General features: G+C 41.7%; 1 protein-coding gene across 4 annotated transcripts in view; it reads right to left on the bottom strand.

Moving 5' to 3' along the window:
* Nucleotides 1-25,600, bottom strand: part of SENP5 (SUMO specific peptidase 5) — a 48,580-nt gene extending 22,980 nt beyond the window's left edge. The window contains exons 1-7 of one of the 4 annotated variants that reach the window (XM_061637425.1): nt 25,405-25,600; nt 20,124-20,241; nt 13,193-14,736; nt 6,204-6,309; nt 5,908-6,055; nt 1,203-1,250; nt 173-250 (exon numbers count right to left, since the gene is read on the bottom strand). In XM_061637425.1, the coding sequence (XP_061493409.1) occupies nt 173-250; nt 1,203-1,250; nt 5,908-6,055; nt 6,204-6,309; nt 13,193-14,705 (1,893 nt within the window). In that variant the 5' untranslated portion in view covers nt 14,706-14,736; nt 20,124-20,241; nt 25,405-25,600. Of the gene's footprint in view, nt 1-172; nt 251-1,202; nt 1,251-5,907; nt 6,056-6,203; nt 6,310-13,192; nt 14,737-20,123; nt 20,242-25,248; nt 25,353-25,404 lie in introns of those variants that run through there. The other 3 variants (XM_061637423.1, XM_061637426.1, XM_061637424.1) reach the window with 3 other exon arrangements.
* Nucleotides 25,601-25,986: the final 386 nt, after the last annotated feature.

Raw genomic sequence — 25,986 nt, 5'->3', positions numbered from 1 at the left:
GTTCTCAACATCCCACAGTCAGAATATTTTCTCTGAGAAGTAACACCTCACTCAAGAATGCACCTGGACTGTTACTTTAAGAAAGAAGGCATTCATTTCACATTCATTCTCAAAAATAGTTCCAACATTTCTCAGCTGTTTTAAGGGCTTCCCGTTTTAGCACATAGCATACCTTTTTAGTCCATCGTTTTACCCCATTATATCCTTTGGTTACCAGCTGTCTATGAAAAAAGCTGTTGAAGAAATGCACCTACAAGAGACAAAAGTGGTCAATGACTCGACTGAGCAAATACAAGCGGCACCTCCAGTACTAATACAATGAACTCTGGCTTAACACAAACCAAGACCTGTCGTTCACCAGCTCTGGAGTATTTATTTTATTCACAACATTTTTATACCATTTAATATAACAAAAACCTCCAATTCGCAAAGGAGGGGAGCACTTGATAAACAATGTTTAGCTGCCAGAATGGTTACTGTAAGAAAATGGAAAAAGAGGGGTAAAACAAGGATTTACGGTCCGTATCTATTGCTGAAATCTGGTCCACAGTTATTGCTGAAAAATTAACTAAAACATTAAGGCATAGTACTGGACAAACAAAGATTTTTTGAACCATGTGGCAAAGATTTACTTTATGTATAAATGATGGCAACAATATTCAAATACCTCCAGTGAAACCACTATTTGGAATTATTAGCAACTCTCCAGCTTCAAAGAGAAAATAACACAAGACCCTGAGGACAATACTCTGACAGTTACAAAGAAAAAAGGAGCCTATCACCTCCAATGCCAATAATTATTATTCTTCCTACAGACTGCGAATGCAATAACCCTAACTTGTACCTCCTTTTTCTTTTTATGTTTAATTTTTACTCTCTATCCTTTTTTCTTACATGTTATTGAATTACATGTTTTTGATCAAATAAACAACTAATTTTTTTTTTAAATCCATGGTTTATGAAGCTACAGATAAATGTCCACACATAGACAGAATGTGCTCTGGAGCAGAATTCATATGTAAACACCCAGCTGAGTCAAGTTTTTGGATACTTCCCCCACCCACCCACCCCCCAAAAACATAGAATAATTGCCTCCATAGTAGCCTGTCCATTTTTGTTAGGACAAATACTTTTATGCCACCTCTTTTCCTATCCTACTGAGCTACTTTTGCATAACACAAAACAAAGCGAAAGAAGCTTACCTTGTCAGGGACTGCATCCATTATTAGCTCGCCATACATATTGATAATCTGAAAAGAGTTTAGACAGGTACGCTTAAGCTTTATTAGGGAGGAAAACCACAATCTTATTTTTGTGACTTGCTCCTCCACAGTGAGTGACATAAAATTCAATGATCTGGTCATTCTTTGAGTGCATTACTAGAAGCCAGAATACATATATTCTGCAACTAAAAATAAGACTTTGAACAATCCAGCACCAAGGAAAGCCAAATTCTGCAACCTGAACAAGTTAGCACGAAGTGAAAAAAGATCCATTAATTTATTTTGGTTTTACTAACAGCAACATGTCCTGCTGGATGCTGAATCCCCATCCCAGTCACTGGAGGTCTTATGCAGCTAGTTCTTCAGCTTCTGGGATTTCAGCAGGTATTCTTCACGGACACACAAAATGGTCTTCATGCAACCATGAAGACTAGGAACCCGCCGTCATGCTCTCTCTCTCACACACACAAAATGCTGAACTAGTCAGGCAGCTGAATTCTGTGCCCGATACCACTACACTTCTTTTTCCTGCATTTCCATGGAACTGAGGTATACACACACCCCTCAAGCACAGGCTACTCTCAACAAATTGTAGACTTTTAATCAAGACTGCTCCAAATAGCAGCACATTCATCTTGCAGGATGTGTGGTTTGTGGGTTTCTTTAAAAATACTACACATGCCCATTTTGTACCAGTGAACTCATAACTTTTTTTCCACCCAAGGAGGCCATGCAATAACAAGGTGGGGCAGGATATGCTTCTACTCTTTATGACAGAGCTCTCTCTGATTATATTTGCATGGACAAACTCTTCAGGAATAGGAGTTCACAATTTGTCTCAAATGGAATCTACACTGCTGCTACCTTCATTCAAGCATTTTTACCCTGATTTGCAGCCAAAAAAGGCCCCCAGAGCGGCTTACAAATGATCAATACAAACAAGACAGTCCCTGTCCACAGGCTTACAATCTAAAAAACAACAGAAAAGGGAAAAAGGATGGGGGTGGGGATGGGAGACAAAAAAAAAAAAGGAAACCCACAAAGCTATTCTTAAAGTTAAATGGTAACTCTTTTAATGACCAGACAGAATATGCAGTCTTACCTCCATCAAGTTCAAGCTTAGATAGCTAGACTTGAGTGAAATGTGACCTAACTGGGTCTTCCTTACTAGAGCCAAGTAACCCATCTGAAGTTTAACATATTTGCATGTATCCAAGAAGATTCAGAACGATGGTTTTCTTTTTACCTGCAGTTACCCACAGGCTTCTTACGGGTATTGAGCAAAGTGCCCTGCTTTCATGAGTTTAATGGAGGAGATCTGACACATTACTTACTGGCTTGCTGTAGAGCAAATGGATTGCAACCCTTCTGAAGCAGAAATTCTTTTCTCAACACAGAAAAATGCTACTACGCTGTATACAGACTTCCAGAAAGAATCAAAAGCATTTGCTGCAACAAGAATCTAGACTTGCCAACACATTTTTTTCTAGACACAGCAAGTTCCATGTTCATGTCTTGTTTTAGAGAATTTTCAAATCTCATTTTTAGGCAGTGATGCAGATCACTGCTGAATGTAGTAAACAAGATTTTTTTAAAAGCTGTCATGGTCATTTGCTTTACTGTTTTGTCTTTTTTTATTGTTGCAATCAATCATATTTGCAAGCTTCATTTTCTCATTCCACTAAGAATGTCATCTTATAAAGTATGTACTAATCCTAGCATGCATTATATGTTTCAGGTCTAGAACTCCTATTTTCACCATCTAATTAGACAGTCTGATTTTGTACAGAGCAAGCCATCTTCTCACACCATGACAATCTGAACTCATGTCCAGTTTAAGTAGCCAGTGCAATGAATGTGAGCTGACACTCATCCTTTGTATCAGTCATCTGCTAAGTAACCCAATAGAAGATGACAGAAGACACAAGGTAATTGTGCCAGCTGTGCAAGCATCTTGATTTGTCTTTTCTTAAAGTAACATGTTTCTAGATCTCTGTGCAAAATTAACATTTTGTACAAGCCTCAAACACATTGTTAACTATAATATTGTTTTAGAATGTTTTTTAACTTAATTTAGAATTTTTCTTTTTCTTGTTGTTAAATTTTTCTGTTGATATGTTTGCTGCCCCAGGCTTCTTCAGGAGAAAGGACAGGATATAAATTCAATTATTATCATCAACAACAGATTGCTTTTTATTAAGAGCTTTAATTACTGTTGGTTTTCGCAATTGCCAAATTTTATTTTATGCTAAACTTATTGAAATGTTTCTGGTTATGTGTTTAAGCCACTATTTTAATCAAGTTTAAGAGCTGTTTAATTATTTTTAGTATCATATTGTATTATGTAACCCCCTAAAATAGTTGTGTTAGAGAGACAAGAACAAGCTAGCCGGTGGAAGGCTACTCAAATTTTATTATTTAATGCAAGTGCATTTGAGATCAAGATGGTTGCAACCATAATAAAGAGCATAACCATGAAAGGAAAGTACACGATAAAGTGTAATCTATGCAACTATAGTTTGGCATCTCTTAACACTCATGTAAACAATTTATAACTGGTTAACTATTAGCCATGATATATTAAAAAGTTATTTCTATTACTGTGGGTGGACGCTGCAACTCCATGGCTCTAATGTGTATGTACAATTGTGTACATCACCACCACCTAGAAGCAAAAGAGCAAAAAGGCAACAGAATCCCTGCCGACAGACTCACAATCCCATAGAGACAACACAAAAGGAACAAGGAATGTGGAGGGAAGAGATATTTAGGTAGCAATTCTTGAAGCTATATAACTTCAGCGGTATCATCTGAGTGGGACAGATAGGCCTCCCTGCCTTTAATACATGCACACAATCCAATAGTCAGTCCCTTGTTGGAAGAGTGCACTTCCCTTCAACTCTGCAGCCCCAGGGCAACTGGCAGCCGGAGCAGAATTTTGGTTGTTGTTTTTCTTCACTATAATAGCAATGTGATTTATTACAACCTCGATGAATGCTTTTGAGATCATGATACATCAGAAACTGGAATACATGTACATGCATTAATGCTGAAAAGCTTGGTTGATTAATTTAATCAAGCAATTAAGAACGGGACCCAAAGAATCTGGCTTGGCCTGCTAGACACCCCTCTCCCCTCCCACACTTATCCCAATTCCTCTGGCACATCCAAAGGCAAATATTTATCTCATATAAGCAAGTATATAGACACAGTAACAAACCAGAAGGAACTCTTGCCGTTCCTTATCTTCTTTTTTTTTTACTGATACAAAATTTTTATGGTACCTCCACACATTTTAGAGCTAAGGTAAACCCTGTAACGAAACCGCACACAAAAAACCCGGTAATAACTCCAGCAAAGCCATGCACCAGACAAAAAAATAATCCTCTTAGCCAAACCTTAGGCCATGCAGAAGTTCAGGGATGAGCGTACATGCTGTTTAATGCCCTTCCCTACAGAGGGCCAGGGGATAGATTTGTGGGTGTCCGATTAAAAAAAAAATTAAAGATGCCATCCAATTAGTTGGACCACACAGATTCTGGAAACATACAAGAACAAGGCCTTACTGGTGGTGCTGCCACCAAGCACTGTCTGGATAGTGCTGATCCGTGACAGGGCCTCTTCAGTGGTGGCTCCCCATTTGTGGAATGCCCTCCCCAGTGAGGCACATCTGTCTCAATCACTATTGACTTTCAGGAGAAATTTGAAAACATCCCTATTAGCCCAGGCATTTGATGGCTAAAGGGGACCATTCCTGGCAACTTGGAGGTCACTAAAGAAAGAATGTTTTTAAGCTGTGTTTTGCCATCTTTTTAACCATAATTGTGTTTTGGAATGTTTGTAAACTGTTTTTTGTGTGTTCTTTTTCTTGCTAAATTGTTTTGTTATGTTTGTCGCCCTGAGTTCCTACAGGAAGATAGGGGTCCCTCCAGATATTCTGGACTACGCAACACCCATCAGCGTGGCTTGGCTGATGGAAGCTGGGATCCAGAACATCTGGAGCGTGCCAGTTGGCAAAGGCTGGTATGGATAGTTGATGCCATCTTAGAAGAGGCATTCCCACTAAGAGAGAAAGGTGGATACCTCTAAGATTTTCCCCTCCAGAATTGTTTTGATCTATGCGCAGATCCGTTTAAAAAAATCAGCAGCAAGTAAAATTCCTTTAAACAGGTGACAGCTCTAACATGTGTAAACACACACACATTCTCCAATCACAATTGATTCTTTCCCACCCAAATGGCACACTCTTCCAACAGTATGCCAACTGGGTGGGAGAAATGGTGATCCATTTGAAATACCCACCCAAGTGGTTCTACAGAGATGTTGACACAAGATAGAGCGCTGGATAAATAGCTTCCAATTCATTCAGTGAGTGTGCAAAATGGGCCACATATACACATGAACCTTTATTATCTTCAAAGATGTATAACTAATTATTGTTCTCAAGTAGCCAGTCATTTTAATAATTGCTTTTACATGTTTTTATGTTTTTGTACACCGCTTGTGATGTTTTGAAAGAGGGCAGCATAGACAGGTCCAACTCTATCAGCGGGCCAAAGAAAACCAAGATGCCATGAAACTACCTTGACAACCAGACAGAATCACCACAAAGGTGCAACTGAAAGCACTATTTTAAGTAGCATATATAAAAATATTTAAAACAAGAGTATCAAACTGCTCTCACCTGGTCGTTTAGCCAGTTCTGACCATCCAGCGTTGTCAGATCATCCATATCCAGCATGTGCTTGTTATAGAAGACCCGGAAATTGCAAGTGGAAGATTTGGGATGCCTTGTCTGATATTTCATGATTTCCTTAGTGATGAATGGCTTTCTGGAACAGAATTAAGGCAGCCAAGAAAAGAGACAGTGAATGCGAAGTTATCCCGGCACATTTGATATGCAGCTGTGTATAGCTGCAGGCAGCAAGCACAATCTGGAATATGAATTAGCAGAAGTAACAGTTAGAGAGAGCTACTAACCTGTGAGAAAAGTCTTCGTTATAGACTTCCTTTAATCTTCCCATAACATCCCTTTCACAGAGTGGAACTAGACTGCCATATTTCTTCATTACTTCATCTAGGAATCCTTTTAAATAAAGACAAAGACAAAGGTTGCTTTGTTTAAAAAGCAGGCATAAAAGCCGTAGTTGCACAGGAACCAGATGACTTAATTCTATGGATGACCATTTTGATGACCGATTTTCAAGTCAGAAAGTGCAAAATTAACAAGCAAAGTTGACATCCAGTGCAATGAAGTACTGGACTTCAAATGAACACAGATATGAGCTTTGGTGTCCCTGAGCCACGCAGTCTCTTCGGTACCGTGAAAGAGAGAAAGTGCCCACGCTCATGACAGACTTAACACCCACCGTAGTTCCTCCTAAAAAGTCAGAAACATACAAATGGCACCCGTAGCTTCTAGAGCTTGCCTAAAAGAACCCAGTAAGGAAAAACTTGTGATCTAAAACTCAATTCTAAATCCAAATTTAAAAGAGACGCAGAGCTTGGAAAAGTTACTTTTTTGAACTACAGCTCCCATCAGCCTAATCCGGTGGCCATGTTGCCTAGGGCTGATGGGAGTTGTAGTTCAAAAAAGTAACTTTTCCAAGCTCTGAAGAGGCAGGAGTCATTTTCACTAGCATGCTCTAGTCTCTATACAGATACAGGGCTTCCTACAACCCTAATGAAATGAATTTGAGGGGGAGGGAGAGAGACAGAAGAGTCACACGGCTGCATTTCTTAATTAATTGGGTTTGGAGGATGCTGCATTTCCAGGCAGATGCAAGTGTTTCCAATCAGCACATCAATTTACATGGCTTGAGAGAAGAAATATATGTCCCAAACATCTGGATAAAACTGAGGATCTATTTGCACACTGTTAGGATGAAGCAGAGATGAACAGGAAATAAACACTCAATATACATACACACACTTGGGACGATAGCAATCTGATTGCATTTTTTCAAAAATTGACATCTTAATTCTGCAAGACCAATCAGGGATAATTGCAGGGAGGGGAGAAGCCTACAGAAGTGCAAAAATGAACCTTCCAGTATCTGAATGTGGTCCTTCTGACAGGTGCTACACTGGCCCAACAGCAGTCAAGCCAACTCAATTTGATGTTCAAAGAAGGGAGCCATGAGAATGTACACCAAAACCATTTGAGATGCTTGGGTAAAGTTGACTCAGAGTTCAACTCTCAAAAATATTCTTAAATCCATTGTACACATCAACTAACTGGCTTATATCACTTGTATCATCACCACCACCTATGCCATGGAACGCTTTCAGTCTGAATTGTAGTAAGACAAGGGCTTAGCCACCCCTCCAGTCCTGAATGGAGTTAGTATATGCCAGATGGTCTCCTAAGTGGCATCTAACAGGTTATTCCTAAACTACCCTATTTCCGTGGTTGTAATTTGTTTAAATTGTTTTTAATATTAAATTGTAACCTGCTCTGGGACCTGCTGGTGAAGGTGGGTGGTAGTAATAATAATTATTAGTGCTGTCACACCAGGTTACTGAGAGATGGGTAGAGGAGGTACTGATGTACTGGGCCCATGGTGAACAGGGGCCCCAGACTTTAAGCTTTCGTAAAAAAAAGTCCCTAGCCCTCCTAAAAAGAAAGGTATGAAGCAAAATGTGTAGGTACCTTCCTAAGCAATTTCTGTTTGATGAATCAACCTAGCTGCTCCTGCCTTTCAGTGTTCGTAACCAATGAGTGAAATCAGAGCTATGATTGACAACATAGTTGACTGGACACCAGGCAATGGGAATCCTCAAGGTCCTAAAGAGCTGCTGCTCTTCCCTCCCCTTTAGTGCACTTTTCCTGCTTCTGCCTCACTTTTTATTTATTTATTTTTATTAAATTTATATCCCACACTTCCTCTCAGAAGGATCCCAGGATAGCAAACAACAAAACACTAAAAACATCTATACAACATCTTTAAAAAACCTATTTTTAAAACATCTTTAAAAACAATTCCAACACAGATGTGAACTCAGCCTAAGGATTTTCTAGTGCTTGATATCTCTAGTTTGCCCTTCCTTTTTTCCTAGCAAGAAGAATGCATCTTTCCTGATCCATCTGGGATCGGGTACACACTGGAAATTACTAACTGCAAATACTATTACACAACTAGTGTGGGTGAATGTTAAAGAACCCTCCCCCCTTCAAAACAGCAAACGCACAATGTGAAAACTTCAAAGAGGCTTAGGCACATCTCCTGCTGTGCAGGAGCTAAAGACTAGGCAGTCATTAAGCACTGACTTAAAACTATACCACTGTATTGCAAGTTAGTATGTCTACTCAGAGGTAAGTTTGTATTTAAGAACATAAGAACATAAGAAGAGCCTGCTGGATCAGGCCAGTGGCCCATCTAGTCCAGCATCCTGTTCTCACAGTGGCCAACCAGGTGCCTGGGGGAAGCCCACAAGCAGGACCCGAGTGCAAGAACACTCTCCCCTCCTGAGGCTTCCGGCAACTGGTTTTCAGAAGCATGCTGCCTCTGACTAGGGTGGCAGAGCACAGCCATCATGGCTAGTAGCCATTGATAGCCCTGTCCTCCATGAATTTGTCTAATTTTCTTTTAAAGCCATCCAAGCTGGTGGCCATTTATGCATCTTGTGGGAGCAAATTCCATAGTTTAACTATGCGCTGAGTAAAGAAGTACTTCCTTTTGTCTGTCCTGAATCTTCCAACATTCAGCTTCTTTGAATGTCCACGAGTTCTAGTACTATGAGAGAGGGAGAAGAACTTTTCTCTATCCACTTTCTCAATGCCATGCATAATTTTATACACTTCTATCATGTCTCCTCTGACCCGCCTTTTCTCTAAACTAAAAAGCCCCAAATGCTGCAACCTTTCCTCGTAAGGGAGTCGCTCCATCCCCTTGATCATTCTGGTAGCCCTCTTCTGAACCTTTTCCAACTCTATAATATCCTTTTTGAGATGAGGCGACCAGAACTGTACACAGTATTCCAAATGCGGCCGCACCATAGATTTATACAACGGCATTATGATATCGGCTGTTTTATTTTCAATACCTTTCCTAATTATTGCTAGCATGGAATTTGCCTTTTTCACAGCTGCCGCACACTGGGTCGACATTTTCATCGTGCTGTCCACTACAACCCCGAGGTCTCTCTCCTGGTCGGTCACCGCCAGTTCAGACCCCATGAGCGTATATGTGAAATTCAGATTTTTTGCTCCAATATGCATAATTTTACACTTGTTTATATTGAATTTCATTTGCCATTTTTCTGCCCATTCACTCAGTTTGGAGAGGTCTTTTTGGAGCTCTTCGCAATCCCTTTTTGTTTTAACAACCCTGAACAATTTAGTATCATCAGCAAACTTGGCCACTTCACTGCTCACTCCTAATTCTAGGTCATTAATGAACAAGTTGAAAAGTACAGGTCCCAATACCGATCCTTGAGGGACTCCACTTTCTACAGCCCTCCATTGGGGGAACTGTCCGTTTATTCCTACTCTCTGCTTTCTGCTTCTTAACCAATTTCTTATCCACAAGAGGACCTCTCCTCTTATTCCATGACTGCTAAGCTTCCTCAGAAGTCTTTGGTGAGGTACCTTGTCAAACGCTTTTTGAAAGTCTAAGTACACTATGTCCACTGGATCACCTCTATCTATATGCTTGTTGACACTCTCAAAGAATTCTAATAGGTTACTGAGACAGGACTTTCCCTTGCAGAAGCCATGCTGGCTCTGCTTCAGCAAGGCTTGTTCTTCTATGTGCTTAGTTAATCTAGCTTTAATAATACTTTCTACCAGTTTTCCAGGGACAGAAGTTAAGCTAACTGGCCTGTAATTTCCGGGATCCCCTCTGGATCCCTTTTTGAAGATTGGCGTTACATTTGCCACTTTCCAGTCCTCAGGCACGGAGGAGGACCCAAGGGACAAGTTACATATTTTAGTTAGCAGATCAGCAATTTCACATTTGAGTTCTTTATTTATTTATTTATTTATTAAATTTATATACCGCCCGACTAGCAATAGCTCTCTTTGAGAACTCTCGGGTGGATGCCATCCGGGCACGGTGATTTGTCAGTTTTTATATTGTCCATTAAGCCTAGAACTTCCTCTCTCGTTACCACTATTTGTCTCAGTCCCTCAGAATCCCTTCCTGCAAATGTTAGTTCAGGTTCAGGGATCTGCCCTATATCTTCCACTGTGAAGACAGATGCAAAGAATTCATTTAGCTTCTCTGCAATCTCCTTATCGTTCTTTAGTACACCTTTGACTCCCTTATCATCCAAGGGTCCAATTGTCTCCCTAGATGGTCTTCTGCTTTGAATGTATTTATAGAATTTTTTGTTGTTGGTTTTTATGTTCTTAGCAATGTGCTCCTCAAATTCTTTTTTAGCATCCCTTATTGTCTTCTTGCATAGGTTCATTCGTTTTCAGTGAGCCTACTCCGAGTAGTACTTGGTTGAATACAATACATATATACCTGGAGGGCAGTACCACCACTACTTAGCTTCTGCAAATGAAGCCCCTCTGAGCATTCCATCCTCAAAGCTCTATAACTGCCACCTTGGTAACAGCATTTGTGTGTTAGCAGCTGATGAAGGCGGAAACTGAAACGTTTTGTTAATATAATAAAAACCTCTGGTTAATCACAATAACATATATCCTAATAAGTAAAAATAAACACACACACACGGGGCTCACTATTTATTAACTATTTATTAACTATTTATTAACTATTTAATTAAGCTAACTCCCAGGTTAAGCAGGTACAGGACTGCAGCTTTGGTTTAGGGTTGGCACTGGAGGAAAGCAGGTTTCCTGTGCCTTTTAACAGATATGTGGCAGGCAACACTTCAACAGGTTAAGCCTCTTCTAGCATGTATATACAATTAAAGCTTTACCCATTTGCACTGTCTCTGTCAGACTTTTATTAGATGTGTGGCCACTGAGTTATTTTTGGGCCCTCCACTCCACCTGCAGAAGAGGATAGAAATTTGCATATGGCACAAAGCATACACAAATATTATGCAAATCTGTGCCCTTTTTTGCAAGTGAGTCATAGAATCAGGGCTTTGAACCATGAGCTAAACACATCAGTGCCACAGCAGGGTATCTCTAAAGAATGAACATAGCATATGATCAGACTTGGAATGATCTAGTACAGGTTTTAAACCAGGGCTGAACCAGGCATCTGTTGGCAGACACAGACTTGGGACAATTCTACAGTCAAGAGAGAAGCAGCAGGGGGTCTTAAATCCTTCCTGTACCTGTTGCTATGCCCTACCTGAAGTGGCAAACATGTGCCTGGAATTGAAGTTATCCACAGGTAGGGGGCATTCTAGGGGGGAAAGCAGCAGGCGGGCAGGCACTGTTATGCATCCCTCCCACTACTTCTCCCCTGCAAAATTTCCCCCTCCTTCATTGGCAAGGAAGATATGAGGACAAGGGATCCCACACATGTGCTTGTTACCCAGTGCTTAGGGTGGTGTTAACTCTTAAGACATTTCCCCAAATATTCTGTTGTACTAGTGCTTCCCACAACAAATATATAAAAACGTGGAAGGAAAATGTGTGTGCTGCATTTCTAACAGTCCCGTGTACTCTGGAAAAGCTAAATCAATCAGGGTCCCCAAAGATATGTACATGGCTGTATAGGGATGCATGTGCATGACCCAGCAAACACATAAGATTGCAACCATCAGGAATACTGTTAGCTTTAAAGAATATTATTTCAGGGTAGAAATATCAAGGCAAGGCAAGGCAACACTTCAAGGGAAAAGTTAAGCTGGAAGCACTTACACCACATAAAGTAATGCAGAGTGTTCCATTAGGACTGTTGGATTTATATAGAATGCAGCCATGCTATAAGGCAGGGATGGGGAACCTGTTGCCCTACGGATGTTGGTGGACTCCAGCTCTCGCCAGCACGGTCATGGTCAGGGGTGTTGAGAGCAGTTGTCCAACAACATCTGAAAGGCTGCAGGTTCCCCATCTGTGCTACTAAGGTGAAATCACAGATAACAATTTGCAGGGTCATCAACATTCCTAGGAGTGCACATGGATCATCCATGCAGCTTACTACCAACCACATCTATGTAGGAATGGAGCATCTGCTAGGGGAACATTCCTTCAACAGGCCCACTCTGAAAGAACACTTTCGTGCACTTGTGCCCACAGAAATCCCATAAATGCAAAAGATTACATAGAACTGACTTGCAACGACACTGACATATTTTTGCACATTTGTCAGCAAACCTGTATGCATCAATGCATTTCAGAAGGCTCAAAAGAGCAAGCTCACAGTGACAGAAAGGTCACTTCATTCCTTTTATAACCCATCTCATACACTCAGCTTCTTATTTCAGAATGAAGACAGACAACTGTAGCACTCATGAAGTATACGTCTCCAGTCTAGGTTCTCCTAAATATCTGGGGGCACAAGAAGCAGAGAAAGCGTTCTGAAGAGAACTGCCTTTTGATTCTGGTTCCAATCCTCAATTGCTCCAGTCTCAATTTCTTCCCATACACAGCACACCAGATGAAACACCAGCACTGATGTATCATGCAATTGCAACCCACTTTGCACTGTCAAAGGGCAGGCCTGTATAATCTGTAACCCATCAAGTATAAGACAGCCCAGCAGCCACAATCATGGTCCATCCGGTGCTTGACTGCACTTGCAAATCCAAGGCAGGCAAGCAAAAGCCAGAGCTTTATTGCCTTCTTGGTGGGCCACAGTACACAGCTTGATCACAATTTCTAGAGATCGATCATAAGGACAATGAGGACAGGCCAGCTGAACTGCTCCTATAGGCAACAACCCAATTTCTACCCATAACAAACATAGCAAGGAGTACAATAGTTGAAGCTAAGACAATGCAACTGCAATCATGTCGTCATAATCTGACAGGCAGAATTCCCAAATTCATAGAATATTCAAGCAAAACTGGTAATAAGCATGAAAAGTGTATGTATCTACCACAGAGCCACACAGCCAGCTGCTCATCACTGACGCAAGAAGCTCTCTGACTGCTTCTTTTCCCACTTTTTTGGGTCCCTGATTTTTGTCCTGTGCTTCCTCTCAGAGGCTCATCAAGAGGGCTTTTACAGTACGGGTGATCTAAGAGCTCTACACCAAAGACGTCCATGCTTATGGGCCCTTCCACTTCCATCTGACTACGACCGTCTTCATTCTGTGCCAGCTCACCACGAATAGGCCCATTAGCAAAGTCATCATTTATGCCCAAATCCACCTTGCAGGGCACCAGCACTAATTTCTCAGTACCCATAACCTGATTAGATTCGCCATCATCTCGACCTGAAACCGAGATTTCTTTTTCCATTACAGAGATGAAAATATCAGGGCAGCTGTCCAATGTGGGTGCCTCTCCCGTCTCCTCGTGCACAGCCTGTGCTCCACAAGCAGCTGTTCCACGCAACTCTGGCATGCAGGTCTCAGCAATGCCATTTTGGTCTCTGGATGCAAGGTCCTTATAATGGCGCTCCCTACACTGCAAGAGCGCATCCTGTGTAAGGCAGGCATCAGGTACATCAGTTTGACTATCCTCAATCAATGGTCCAGGCAGGTGATTGTTCATATCTGACAAGCTGAACAGGTTCTGGAGAGAGTTACTTTTCAATTTCCAACAGGAAAACAAGGTTTCGGAACCATCCGTGAAGACTCCTTGGTAGAAGTCCTCCTGCTGATCTCTGGTTACTTTCTCCACCCAACTTGGCCTGCTTTTGCTCAACTTACACTTTTTGCCTCTCCAAAACTTGGGACGAAATTTTGCAATTCTAATTCGAAACTTAACCATAGAAAGTTTCTTATACATCATAAATAAAGATCTGCGTTTTAAAGTACACCTTTTAAATCTAGGCCTCCTAACCATCAAGTGGTCAGAAGTTCCATTTTGCTTTAGATCTCGGCAGCAGAGATTCCTTCTAGAGTTATTTAGAACTATAATTCCACTGTATTCACTGTTACAGCTCTCCCCCCTATTACGAGCGAGACCATCCTCTTTTACTGGGAAGGCAGCATTGCTGGCCTCAGTGCAGTACTGTTTGCTTTGACAAACCGTTGAGTCAACTGCTAAACCGCAAAATTTATTCAGCAGTTCTTCATTCCGAAAGGATGGGCCACCCAGCTGCTCTGCCTCTGTAGCAGGTCCTCCACTTCTGCACCTAGGAAAAGAGCTTCTGGGTATCTTTTGTGGAGAAGTGCTGCTATCAAAAGATACAATTTGCTTGGGATTTGCACTTAGGAATACTTCGGGAACCCACTTCCTCTGGAGCCAAAGAACCTTCCTTCTGCATGGTTTAGTTCGTTTCAGGCTCAGAGATGTCCAAGTGCCTTTCCTCTCTCTTTTAAGTAGAGAAAGGCGCTTCCTTTGGAAGCAGTATTGCCTCAGCCCCCAAAATCCCAGAGTCCATTTTCGACAACCGGCCAGCAACCGACTTCTCCGTTGTATTTTTCTCCTATGCTCTTTCATTTTTCTGCTGCATTATGATCTTGAAGTGCACCTGCAACAGCAAAAGAAACAGAAAAAACAAATAAGTTACATCTCAGAAAACTTAAAGAGTTTTACCGTTTACAGCTCTCCAGTAACACAACTGTTTAGAACCTTTCTGAGAGGCTCCATCTGCACTATGCAATTAAATGCAGTATCATACCACTTTAGACAGACACAGCTTTCCCCAAAGAAACCTGGGAATTGCAGTTTGTTAAGAGCGCAGAGAGTTTTTAGGAGACCCCCCTATTCCCCTCACAGAGCTATAATTCTCAGAATAGTTTATATAATCAATCCCTTATCCCAGGGATCCCAGGGAATTGGAAGCTCTGTGAGAGGAATAGGGGGCCTCCTAACAACCCTCAGCACCCCTAAGAAACTACATTGCCCACGATTCATTGGGGGAAGCCATGACAGTTTAAAGTGGTATGATACTGCCTAAAAGTATAATGCAGATGAGGCCAGAGATGGGCTTCCTGAGGAAGGCTGCAGACAGATACTAGGGGATCTACGGCTTCTTTCCTGATCATGCTATTTCAATGGCAGCTGTTTAATTGGGCCAGATAATCATAGAATCATGCCAGTTGGAAGAGGCCTGTAAGGCCATCAACGTCCAACCCCCTGCTCAAGGCAGAAATCCAACTTAAAAGCATGGTGGATGTCTAGCTGCCTCTTGAAGGCCTCCAATGTTGGAGAGCCCACCACTTCCCTAGGTCACTGGCTCCACTGGCATTCTACTCTAACAATTAGGAAGTTTTTCCGATGTTCAGTCAAAATCTGGTTTCCTGCAACTTGAGTCCATTATTCCGTGTCCTGCACTCTGGGACATCTGAGAAGAGATCTGTGTGACAACCTTTCAAGGACGTATAGAGTGCTATCATATCTCTCCTCTGTCTTCTCTCAAGGCTAAACATGCCCAGTTCTTTCAGTATCTCTTCAACCTCATTTATCAGTGCAATGCAGAAAAACACAGGATCTTCCTTTCCACCGATTTCTGTTAAAGATTCCCAGTTTCACCCTAACTATACTTGAGGAGATTTAAGGTTTGATTTCTGCCCCAATTGGATGACCCATTCTTTATTCACGCAGCTACCAGTGCTCTTCCAGTCCTGCATGCTTACTAGCATCCCACTGGAAAGGGATTCTAGGACAATTTGAAAAAGGCATGTTGGGAAATAAACCTTACTTTGAAGATCTGATGAAGCAAAGTTATTAACAGTACAATTATTTATGTAGGTATTTCTTTATTGAATTTCTATCCCACCCTTCCACCAAAGGAGTCCAGGGCAGCAAACATATCAATACTAAAACAAGGCAATTAAAACTTCTTTAAAAAAAACTTTAGAATACTTTCTTAAAACAATTAAAGGCTTCTAAAAGCAACCGCCTACTCTTCTTCCTGGGTGGCCACAGACAAGCCTTTCAGCCAGTTCATGCAAAACCATTCATTTTCCATCTTAGCCACAGACAAGCCACCATGCTCGGGGTCATGGCCTCATCAGCAATATGGGAACAACATTGGCCTACCTTATAGGGTTACTGTAAGGATTACTGAGGTAGTGTTTGTTAAATGCTGTCAACACTTGAGGCATTATACCATCCTTCTCCACATACTTCTTAGGAGATATGAACAACTTCACACCCCCAACCACAGCAGTCATGGCTCGATCAGGTTTGTGGACGACTGCAAAGGCATATAGCTTGGCGATCACTCGTGACTAAGATTGTCTTCCAAAATAAAGTCTTTCCACGGGACTTTTGTTATGGAAGATGCCTGTGCGTGGTTTTGTTTTACGTGGGGAGATCAGCGCACCACGATCAACACACAATCTTGACAGAAAAAGTACATCTGACTTGGTTTTATATATTTTAACCAACTGGTACAAATTGATGGGTTTTAATTATGTTTATTTTACAATTAATTTAAAATGTTAAAATGTCCATATTGTCAAAATGAACTTATTTATTTGGATTGTCATTTTCTGTTTTGAAATGAATTGGCATTAGGCTTAACTGTAATGATGTACTGATATGCTTTTTTTGCTCTTGTGTTGTGAGCCCCTTTGGGCATGTTTATGTGGAAAAGAGGCATACAAATTGAAATAATAATAATAAAATAATGATAATGATAATAATGCCCTCTAGATGTTTTGGACTACAACTCCCATCAGACTCAACAAGCATGACTGGGAGTTGCAGTCCAAAATTTCTGAAGGGCACCAGGCTACATTATGCAAGTATCTATTAGTCAGTTTATGATCTCACTCCTAGTCAGTTTGAGCAGCCTTTTTTTTTTCAGTGTAATGAAAAATTGCACAGTACTGAAGTCCACTTGTGACCAGTTTTATTAAAGTAAGAGAAGACGACCAGAACTAGTGGCCAGAAATAGAATGGAAATCATATGTGGTGGGCATGACAATTTGTGGACATACAAAAAGGAAAAAAGAGCTCAATAATAAGAATTATAGGGTATGAGATTGCATTGGACCAGGTTTTTTAAATTAAACTATGTAGTTGGTTCAGTAACAAGCTAATATATAAACAGAATTAGGAAGCATCAACTATAATGGGATTGGTTTAATTGAAATCTACAGTCTGGTTAAATAACCCAATTAAAATTAAAAAGTGCTTTTTAAAATAATTAGTAAGTCAGATTTATAGATGTCAGCACCAGATAAGGTAGCTTTTCAATCAACTGTAATTTTCTTTACACTGATCTCGGGTCATATAAGAGATAAATGGGGAGTTGTGAAGTTTTTCAATTTCCAAAAGGTTTTGGAAGGCCATACAAACCATAAAGAGAACTTTCACCCCATATGCAGTCACAAACACTCAGCAAAAGACAATCTGCCCAATTAGTTAGTTTGGCCAGTCACATACGGAGCGGCTTTAACTATAATTAATCCTTGAGTTTCCTTTTCAACACTGCTCAGCCACACCCCAAAATAATTGAATGACTTTCAGTCAATAAAAAATTGGGTCATTCTCCAATGCAAAAGTATCAAGAGCTATATGGAGGAAACACTGTGGCTGGAATGAGATTGTTAACAATCATCCTCCAAAACCAACACAAAAACATGTGAGATTTGGCCCAGTCCTCTCATCTTACCAGTCTATAAGTCTGAAGTGACTACCATTAAATCATAAAGCTGTGGCATGCAATGGATAAATGCATAAACTACTCCAACACCCACAAATAAGGCAGGATATTCGATGTCCTACATTAAGTCCCATGGCATAGTCTGAAGGCACGCAAGGCAGCCAACTAAGTAGCTGTGAGGCTGGTCTGTGTCTGGATGGGAGACGACCTAAGCTAAGGACCCCATATACACCAACTTGAGTTTCATGACGGAAGGCAGGAAGAAAGAGTAACTGAAGCAGAGGGAACAGGAAACGTAAAGGAAAGATGCCCTAATCCAGAGGTCCCCAACCTGTCTGTGGACCACCAGTGGTCCATGGCATGAACTATTCATATTGATTTTTAATTGTATTTTTATTGCTTCCTTTATTTCCTAGAATTCACAATAAAATAGAATGTAATTTAAACTATAATACAATAAAATACAATATAAGAAATAAAAAACATTCAAAATACAATTACAAAGCGATACCGGCATCCAGCACAGCACCTTACAATTGCTACAACAGGCAGAAAAACCATGAAGTGGTCCCCCAAGACCATCAGGAATTTTCAAGTAGGCTGGGGGTGGGGGACTGAGAATCACTGGCCTAATCTGTGTACACTTGAGTAGAATGAGGGAAAGAAACAGAAAAGAACACAAAAGAGAATATTCCAATTTTGTTAGGGGAAGTTAAATCACTAGAAACGGGTTGCAAGTCTTCTTATTAACAAAGACCTGAACAATACTGGACCAGGTTACCTGAAAGACCGCCTGCCCCCATATAGACCTGCAAGATCACTTAAGTTGGAGGCAAATGTCTGCAGCAAGGAATAGACACACAGGCCCTTTGTGCCATTTAGAACTCTGAGAAAGTCAGGAATCCAAGTCGCACAGGGAGGCTGCACAAATAGAAAAGGCTCTTCTCTGTCTCCCAAGTAACGGAGAGCAATGTGATTGTCTCCAAAGAAATGGAAAGCAATGTGATGTGAGCTAGCCCACTCACTCCTATTTTCCCTCATCGCATGAGAGATTAGAACTCCTGAAGGGCTACACTACCCTGGAAAGGATCTCCAAACATGCCATCACTTTCTGGCCACGTACTGAGCTTTCAAGAACAATGCCACACTTTTGCCCACCATCAGGAAGACAAAAGCAGAACTAGCAGTTCTGCCAGGAAGTAAATAGTTTCCATCATAATATCAAACTGGGTGCCTACAACAATCTGCATCCCAAATTGTTCATTCCTTGCCACTTTAGTTTACCTTGCCTTTAACCATCTGGGGTCATTACAGACCTTGCCCTCAAGCCTCAATCAATCCTACTACCTGCTAACCACCTGTACAGATACCATGGAGACGTGTAATGCAAGAGCCTGAGCAAAGATGAAGGCTTCTTTTGTTACAGTTAAGACACAGGAGCAATCAGCAAACAGTAAGAGGGCATTTTTTAATCAGTGCATAGCTCCTGCCCAGACAGCTGACAATACAAGACAAGACAGAATGAAGGTAAAGGGTGGAAGAAAAGGAGGGGAAGATAACAAAAAAGCAAGGATGAGGGAAGGGAAGCATAACTGACTACAGAAAGTGCAAGAGTCATGCTTTCAGGAATCATCCATGCCTGCTTGCTGAAGAGGTGGGACTGGTAGGCAAACAGGTGGCTTGATGAATAGAAAATGTGAAAAATATTCCTTTTAAAATCTCTGAAGGGAGTTGAAAAGTATGTTTGGAGAATACCAGTGCTTCCCAAAATGTGCAGCTGATGATGAAAGTGCAACCGAGGATCAAAAGTAGTTTCTGTTGTACACTTGAGAACATAGTTGGGAGCAAGAGAAAGCAAGGAAAGAATACAAAGCCAGGGAAGAAGCAGCAGCATCCTTCAGACCAAACAAGAAACATCCAATAATCCTGAACATCTTCTTCCCTCTCACAGCTAGATACATTTTCCCAGGCTCCATTAAGCTACCTTACAAGATTGCCATGAGACTTAATGTGATCCATTACTCGACCTGTGCTCTTAAAACTCACTATTTAGTGGGACTAGGGTCTCTCTTCAGGAGTTGCTGTAGCAATATTAGGAGTATTATGAACAAGAATATAGGAACCATGCTGGATCAGAGCAAACACTTAATCTAGTCCACGATCCTGTTTCCCACAATGGCAAACCAGGTGCCTGTGGGAAGCCCACAAGTAGGGCATGGACACAAGAGCCTCCTCCCACTGTTCTTCCCCAGCAACAGGTAATAAGAGGTATACTGTTCAAGCCTGGAAATAGCATATACCTGTCATGACTATAAATTGCTCCAGAACTCAACTGAAGACAAGAACCCCAAGATGGAAGATATGAAGACCGTAGTCCTCTTGTAGGGAACAAACCAAAAGAGAAGAGAGCTTCCCTAGCTGCAGAAAATATTGGGAAGAAAAAAATATCACTGTAAAGTATTTTACAGCACAAAGTAGAAGCCAATACATGTTAGACAAGCAACCATTCCAACAGAAGCATCTCTTCATAACACTGTAATCAATCCCAAATAAAATTACCAGTCTTGTCACACAACTCTTTATAGTAGCAGCTACTAAATATATAACTAGATTTTATTTATTTATTATTTGATTTATACCCCACCCATCCTCCAAGTGTTGTTATGTGCCTTCAAGTTGGTCATGACTTATGGCGACCCTATGAATCAGCGACCTCCAAGAGCATCTGTCGTGAACCACCCTGTTCAGATCTTGTACGTTCAGGTCTGTGGCTTCCTTTATGGAATCAATCCATCTCTTGAATCAATTTCTCCCAGTAGGAGCCCTTTTTGTTTACTTTTACTTTTTTACAAAAAGTTAATTCAAAGAAGAGTTAAAAGGACACACCTGGACATTATTCTATAATACTAGTATAAACAAGGGGGTATATTTGGATTCATATGGCAAATTAGAAGCACAACTGTAGCGAAGCCTGTTTTACAACTTATCTACTCCTTCAGCTGGTTCCCCGTCCCCGCATTTTCCATTCCCATGGGAATAAGGAAGATCTCCAACTGCTACACAGTCCTTGCTTCTGTTCGAAGACTGCCAAGTCAGGATTTCAGAGTTCTTAATAACCAGGTTAAAAACTGGTATACCACAGTGGAGAAGAGAGCCTAGCTGGGAGTCCAGAGTCTGCAAGTTCAAGTCCCTGCTTGTGTCTCCTGGGTGTGAGCGGCTCAGGGGTTACGTGCCCTGCCACCTGTGCAGCTGTGGGCAAGCTGCAGAGTCCCAAGGAGCCCAGATGCACTCCAGCTGGCAGTTGCGGACAAGGAAGGGGCTGGCTTGTGCAGCTGTGGCAAGCTGAGCAGGCCCTAGCCAGCTGGGGAGGACTAGCCTCAGAGGGAGGCAATGGTAAACCCCCTCTGAACACCGCTTACCATGAAAACCCCATTCATAGGGTCGCCATATGTCGGGATCGACTTGAAGGCAGTCCATTTCCATTTTCAATAACCAGGTTAAACAGAAGGATAAAAGGTTTTTTTTATTAAAAATAAACCTCCTCTTCTTTCCTTTAAATTCCTGTCCCCGTCTCCATGTAAATTTCCATGATCCAATAAATTCCTCTCTACAGAGTTATAAATGGCTCCCTACACAACTCATTTTTAAAATGGACCCTGGAAAAATATTTCAAACCGCTTTTTGAAATGTGTTTATTTTAACTACTTTTTATTATTGTATAAATATTATTTTGTTTTAATGACTGCCGTTTTAATGTTGTATAGAATATTTATAAACCATGACCTCATAAGAAATACCAAGACAGTGAACAATAAAATCATTAAATCATCATAAAAGCATAAAATCAAAAAATGATAAAAATCAGAAAATAAGAGAATGACGAACACTGAATGAACTTTGTTGTCTAATCTGGTTTTGTTATATTTCGTAGGGTCCAAACTAAGGGCCCAATGCTATAGGTATTTACGCCAGGGCGAGGGAAGTTACAATATGGTGGCCACAGGGTACACCTGAAGGCACATGAGGCCGCCACCTTGCTGAAGCGAAGCAGGTCTGGGTCTGGTCAGTGTCTGGATGGGAGATCGTTTGTATGCCACCTTGGGTTCCTTGACGAAAGGCAGGGTATAAATGTAATAAAAGGAACAAATATCCAGCTGAGCCAGCTGGGTCCAGGATCAACCAGGTTATGCTGGCGTAAGTCCCTCAGGTTGGCTCAGCCAGCAAAACCTTGCCCCTCTCAGCTCAACCAGGCTAAACTGAGACAAGTGTAAATTAGGCCAGTGTAACTCCCAAAAACGGGGTGTGGTGGGGACTGGACCAAAGGGAGGGGAACTTACACTGTAGCATACACTCATTCAGCAAAGTCATGTGACCTCCAGTCTCAGCATAAATTAAGCCAGGGAAAAGGGTGGTCTAAGTAAAAACAAACAATAGCTGTTTTTTCGCTGCTTTTATTTTCTTTCCACTGGGTTCTGCCAGCTCAGCCAGCACTCTCCCCTCCCAAGGGCTCCTGAATGGAGTCAGGATCTGACGTACTTTAAACTGCCGTAACTTCAGCCAGCTTAAGTTACACCGGCTTCCTTGATGTAGGATTGCTCTGTCAGTCATACTCAAGAGTAGGACCACCAAAATCAATGGGAATTAAGTTAGTTGAGCCCTACTTACTTCAATGGGTCTACTCTAAGTGTGACTAAGACTGCAATCCAATACATGTCTACTCAAGAGTAAGCTCCACTGCTTGCTCCCAGGTAAGTATGTATTGGATTGCAGCCTAAGTCTGGATCCTAACTACTATGCATAATGGTTTGGGGAAGGCTCTGCCTTGAAAAGCAGCATATCATTTTTAATAAATAAAATTTGGGTGGACAAGGTTCCTGGACCATAAAGACCTCCAATTTGACCCATGGGACTATTTCTACATAGTTCAAATAATGCAGAGAGAATGTGCTGCAGGCTGGCAGGACAAGATTCTTCAGCCCAGGGTCTGCCTGGTACCCTCCAATTGTTTTGGATTCCCAACTCCCATCAGCCCCAGCTGGTATAACTAATGGTCAGGGACAATAGGCAACGTCATCTGGAAATGAGACAGGATTGGCTACCCCTGCTTTAAGCAAACAAACAATTACGTTTCAAGTACACACATGCTATTAATGTTAAAATGGTTACTGTTTTCACCATTCCCAAATGCCCATTATCAAGAACTACATCAAAGCATGAACATGGTGGCACAAACAGAACAGAAAGTTCAACTCATTAGCCTCTACTTTCATTGTCCAGACAAAAGCAAGCAACATAAATTCTTACGCATGGAAATTATGTTCCACAGCCTGTTGAAGCCTTCCTAAAGTTTTACCCACATTTTTTAAGCTTTCAGGACAATAAAAGCTGTAGTACGCTTTCCACAAAAGAGCAAAGCATTAGGAGGTCTAGCTGACACCATGAATTGCACAATTTCTTCATTTCACACATTTAAACATTAAACGATATTACGTTAGTGATTTCTTTTTAGAAGATGTGATACACAGCACATTTTTGCAAATGAAACGTTTTATTCTAGTACTAACATTTACTGACTGACCACATCATTGGCAAGTAACAAAAGCAACATAGGCAAACTCCAAAAGCAGAAGTGGACAGCTTACTCAGTGCCAGGAGGCATACTGGAAAAAATGTTCCCAGAAAACAGTTGAAAATCTAAGCATTTTTGCTACACAGAGCAGCTTAATCATCAGGAAAATGAGAAAGTATTGAAACATGTATACTTGCAGCAGAACATTTTGGAGAAGTTAATCACTATAAACTGTTATGTATTGTGGAAAGTTGTTTGTTCGCTATGCTTTTCTCTTAAGTTGTCATACCCAAATTTTGCCTGATGGTTCCTAAGATGAAGCAGCAGGTTTTCATATATGATTGGATACAACTGGACACCATTTTGAATCAAGATGACGGGCAGAACATTTAAAAACTACACTGATTGTTTCTTAGGCAACAATGGGTAAGAGGGTGCTATTTATTTATTTTATTACATTTATATACTGCCTTTCCTCCAAGGAGCTCAAGGTTGGTGTACATGTTTCTTCCTCTCTCTGTTTTAACCTCACAACCACCCTGTGAGGTAGGTTGACTGGCCCAAAGTCACCCAGTGAGGGTTCATGGCCAAGTGGGGATTTGAACCCTGGTCTCCCAGGTCACAGACCAACACTCTAACCACTTCTCCACATATATGGCCTTCACCCCTGGATATTTTTATCCTCACTCTACAATGGCCACTATATAATTAAGCACAAGAAACTCTGGATTAATTCAAGCCAAAAACAATCAAAATGGGTTGGATAGCATAACATCTCCAAAAATTTAACCGTACATGGGGGGCAGGGGATAAGGCTTTACCAAACAGAATCATTTTCACATTTTCGTACACAACCATAAAGCCTACTTTTTTTAGAAGGGGGGTGGCATTACTTTATAGCCACAGAAACCTTTTTGAGTCATAGGAGGGCTGCGTGTTACCACCCCACCATAAATAATTGAACACTCCTCATAGTGCCTTGTTATTTTGATGACTGCCTCAACTACATCATCAAGAGACGTTCTACAGATCTTCATGGTGTTCAGAGTGGTCTTACTTTGCATCAGTCTCTGTTGAAGGAACAGGCATAATAAAAACATAAGAACATAAGAAGAGCCTGCTGGATCAGGCCAGTGGCCCATCTAGTCCAGCATCCTGTTCTCACAGGGGCCAATCAGATGCCTATGGGAAGCCGGCAAGCAGGGCTTGAGCACAGCAGCACTTTCCCCACTTGCAATTGAAAGCAATTGGCATTCAGAATGCATACTGCCTCTCTGACAGCACAGGCAGAACATAGTCATTGTGGCTAGTAGCCACTGATAGCCTCCATGAATTTGCCTTTTTTTGAAGCCATCCATGTTGGCGGCCATTGCTGCCTCTTGAGTAAACGGATTCCACAGTCTTAACTATGCACTGTGTGAAGAAATACTTTCTTTTGTCTGTCCTGAATCTCCCGACAGGCATCTTCATTGGATGTCCCACAAGTTCTAGCATTAACAATAAGAGAAAGGCTTCTTCCTTGCCCACGTTCTCCACACGCCTTGCACAGTGTAAGAAACTTCCATCATCACGTCCTCCTCCCTTGCCTGCCTTCTTTCCAAAGTAAAAAAAAAAATCCCCAAAAACATTTTAACAAGGCAACAAGGTTTCCACGGGAGGCACCCACCCGACAGGCACCCACCGTCAGGATAGGGGGGCTGACTAGGCCACAAGCTCCCCAAGGCACTGCCCTCAGCACGACCCCCTCGGAACCAATAAGGCCCACCCCATGAGGCGAAGAGGAAAAAAGAAGGGAAACAAAACACACGAACCCCGCCCCCCCTTCCGTCCCTCTCTCCCTCCCTTGAAGCCCGTACCTTTATCGCTCGGCGCATCCCGGCCGCAAAAAGGGGCCTCTCCCCCTTCCCACCCTCTCACTGGCGCGCGCGAGCCCCCCCTCCCAACTCAACGAGCACGACGGCGACGGCACCCACTCGGCGACACCTCACGTGGGTCAGGCTCCCACAACCTACACAGCACGACCGGCCCAGCGCCTGTACGTCACTGTCCAGCGACGAGACCTCCCAACCGATGGGCGGAGGATGAGAAAGAGGGGGTAAAGCGTTTGAGCGTCTTGTTACGCATGCGTGAGGAACGGAAGCCCTTCATGGGCAGAAGGGGAGGGGCAGTAAGAAAAGAAGAAGATGGTTCTACCATCTTTCGGCCTGGTAGAGGGACGAGTGCGCATGCGTTGGCAAAAAAAGAAAAAGGATGGATGGACGGACGGAGGAAAGCGGAGGGGGAAGGGTTTGGGTAGTTGCCAGCCCGTCTCAGAGCGCGTGCGCGGTTGATTTCTCGTTGTTAGGAGAAGAGTGGAGGGGGCGTTTCCCCCTATTCCCGCATATTAATTGTAGGAACGATTGATGTAGACGAAGGGGGGTTTAAAGATAGTCATCATTATTCTTTTAAAAATAAATAAACATTTATTATTTAAATTTATTTTGAAGAAAATCGTCAATAATTTCATTAAATAACTTCATTAAATTAACTAATTATTCATTATTTTTGTGCTGATGGTGTGTACTGTATTTAATCTGATTTAAGAACATAAGAAC

This window comes from Rhineura floridana, chromosome 7 (genome assembly GCF_030035675.1).
Source record: "Rhineura floridana isolate rRhiFlo1 chromosome 7, rRhiFlo1.hap2, whole genome shotgun sequence".
Taxonomy (NCBI): domain Eukaryota; kingdom Metazoa; phylum Chordata; class Lepidosauria; order Squamata; family Rhineuridae; genus Rhineura; species Rhineura floridana.
This window is presented reverse-complemented; position numbering and strand designations above follow the sequence as displayed.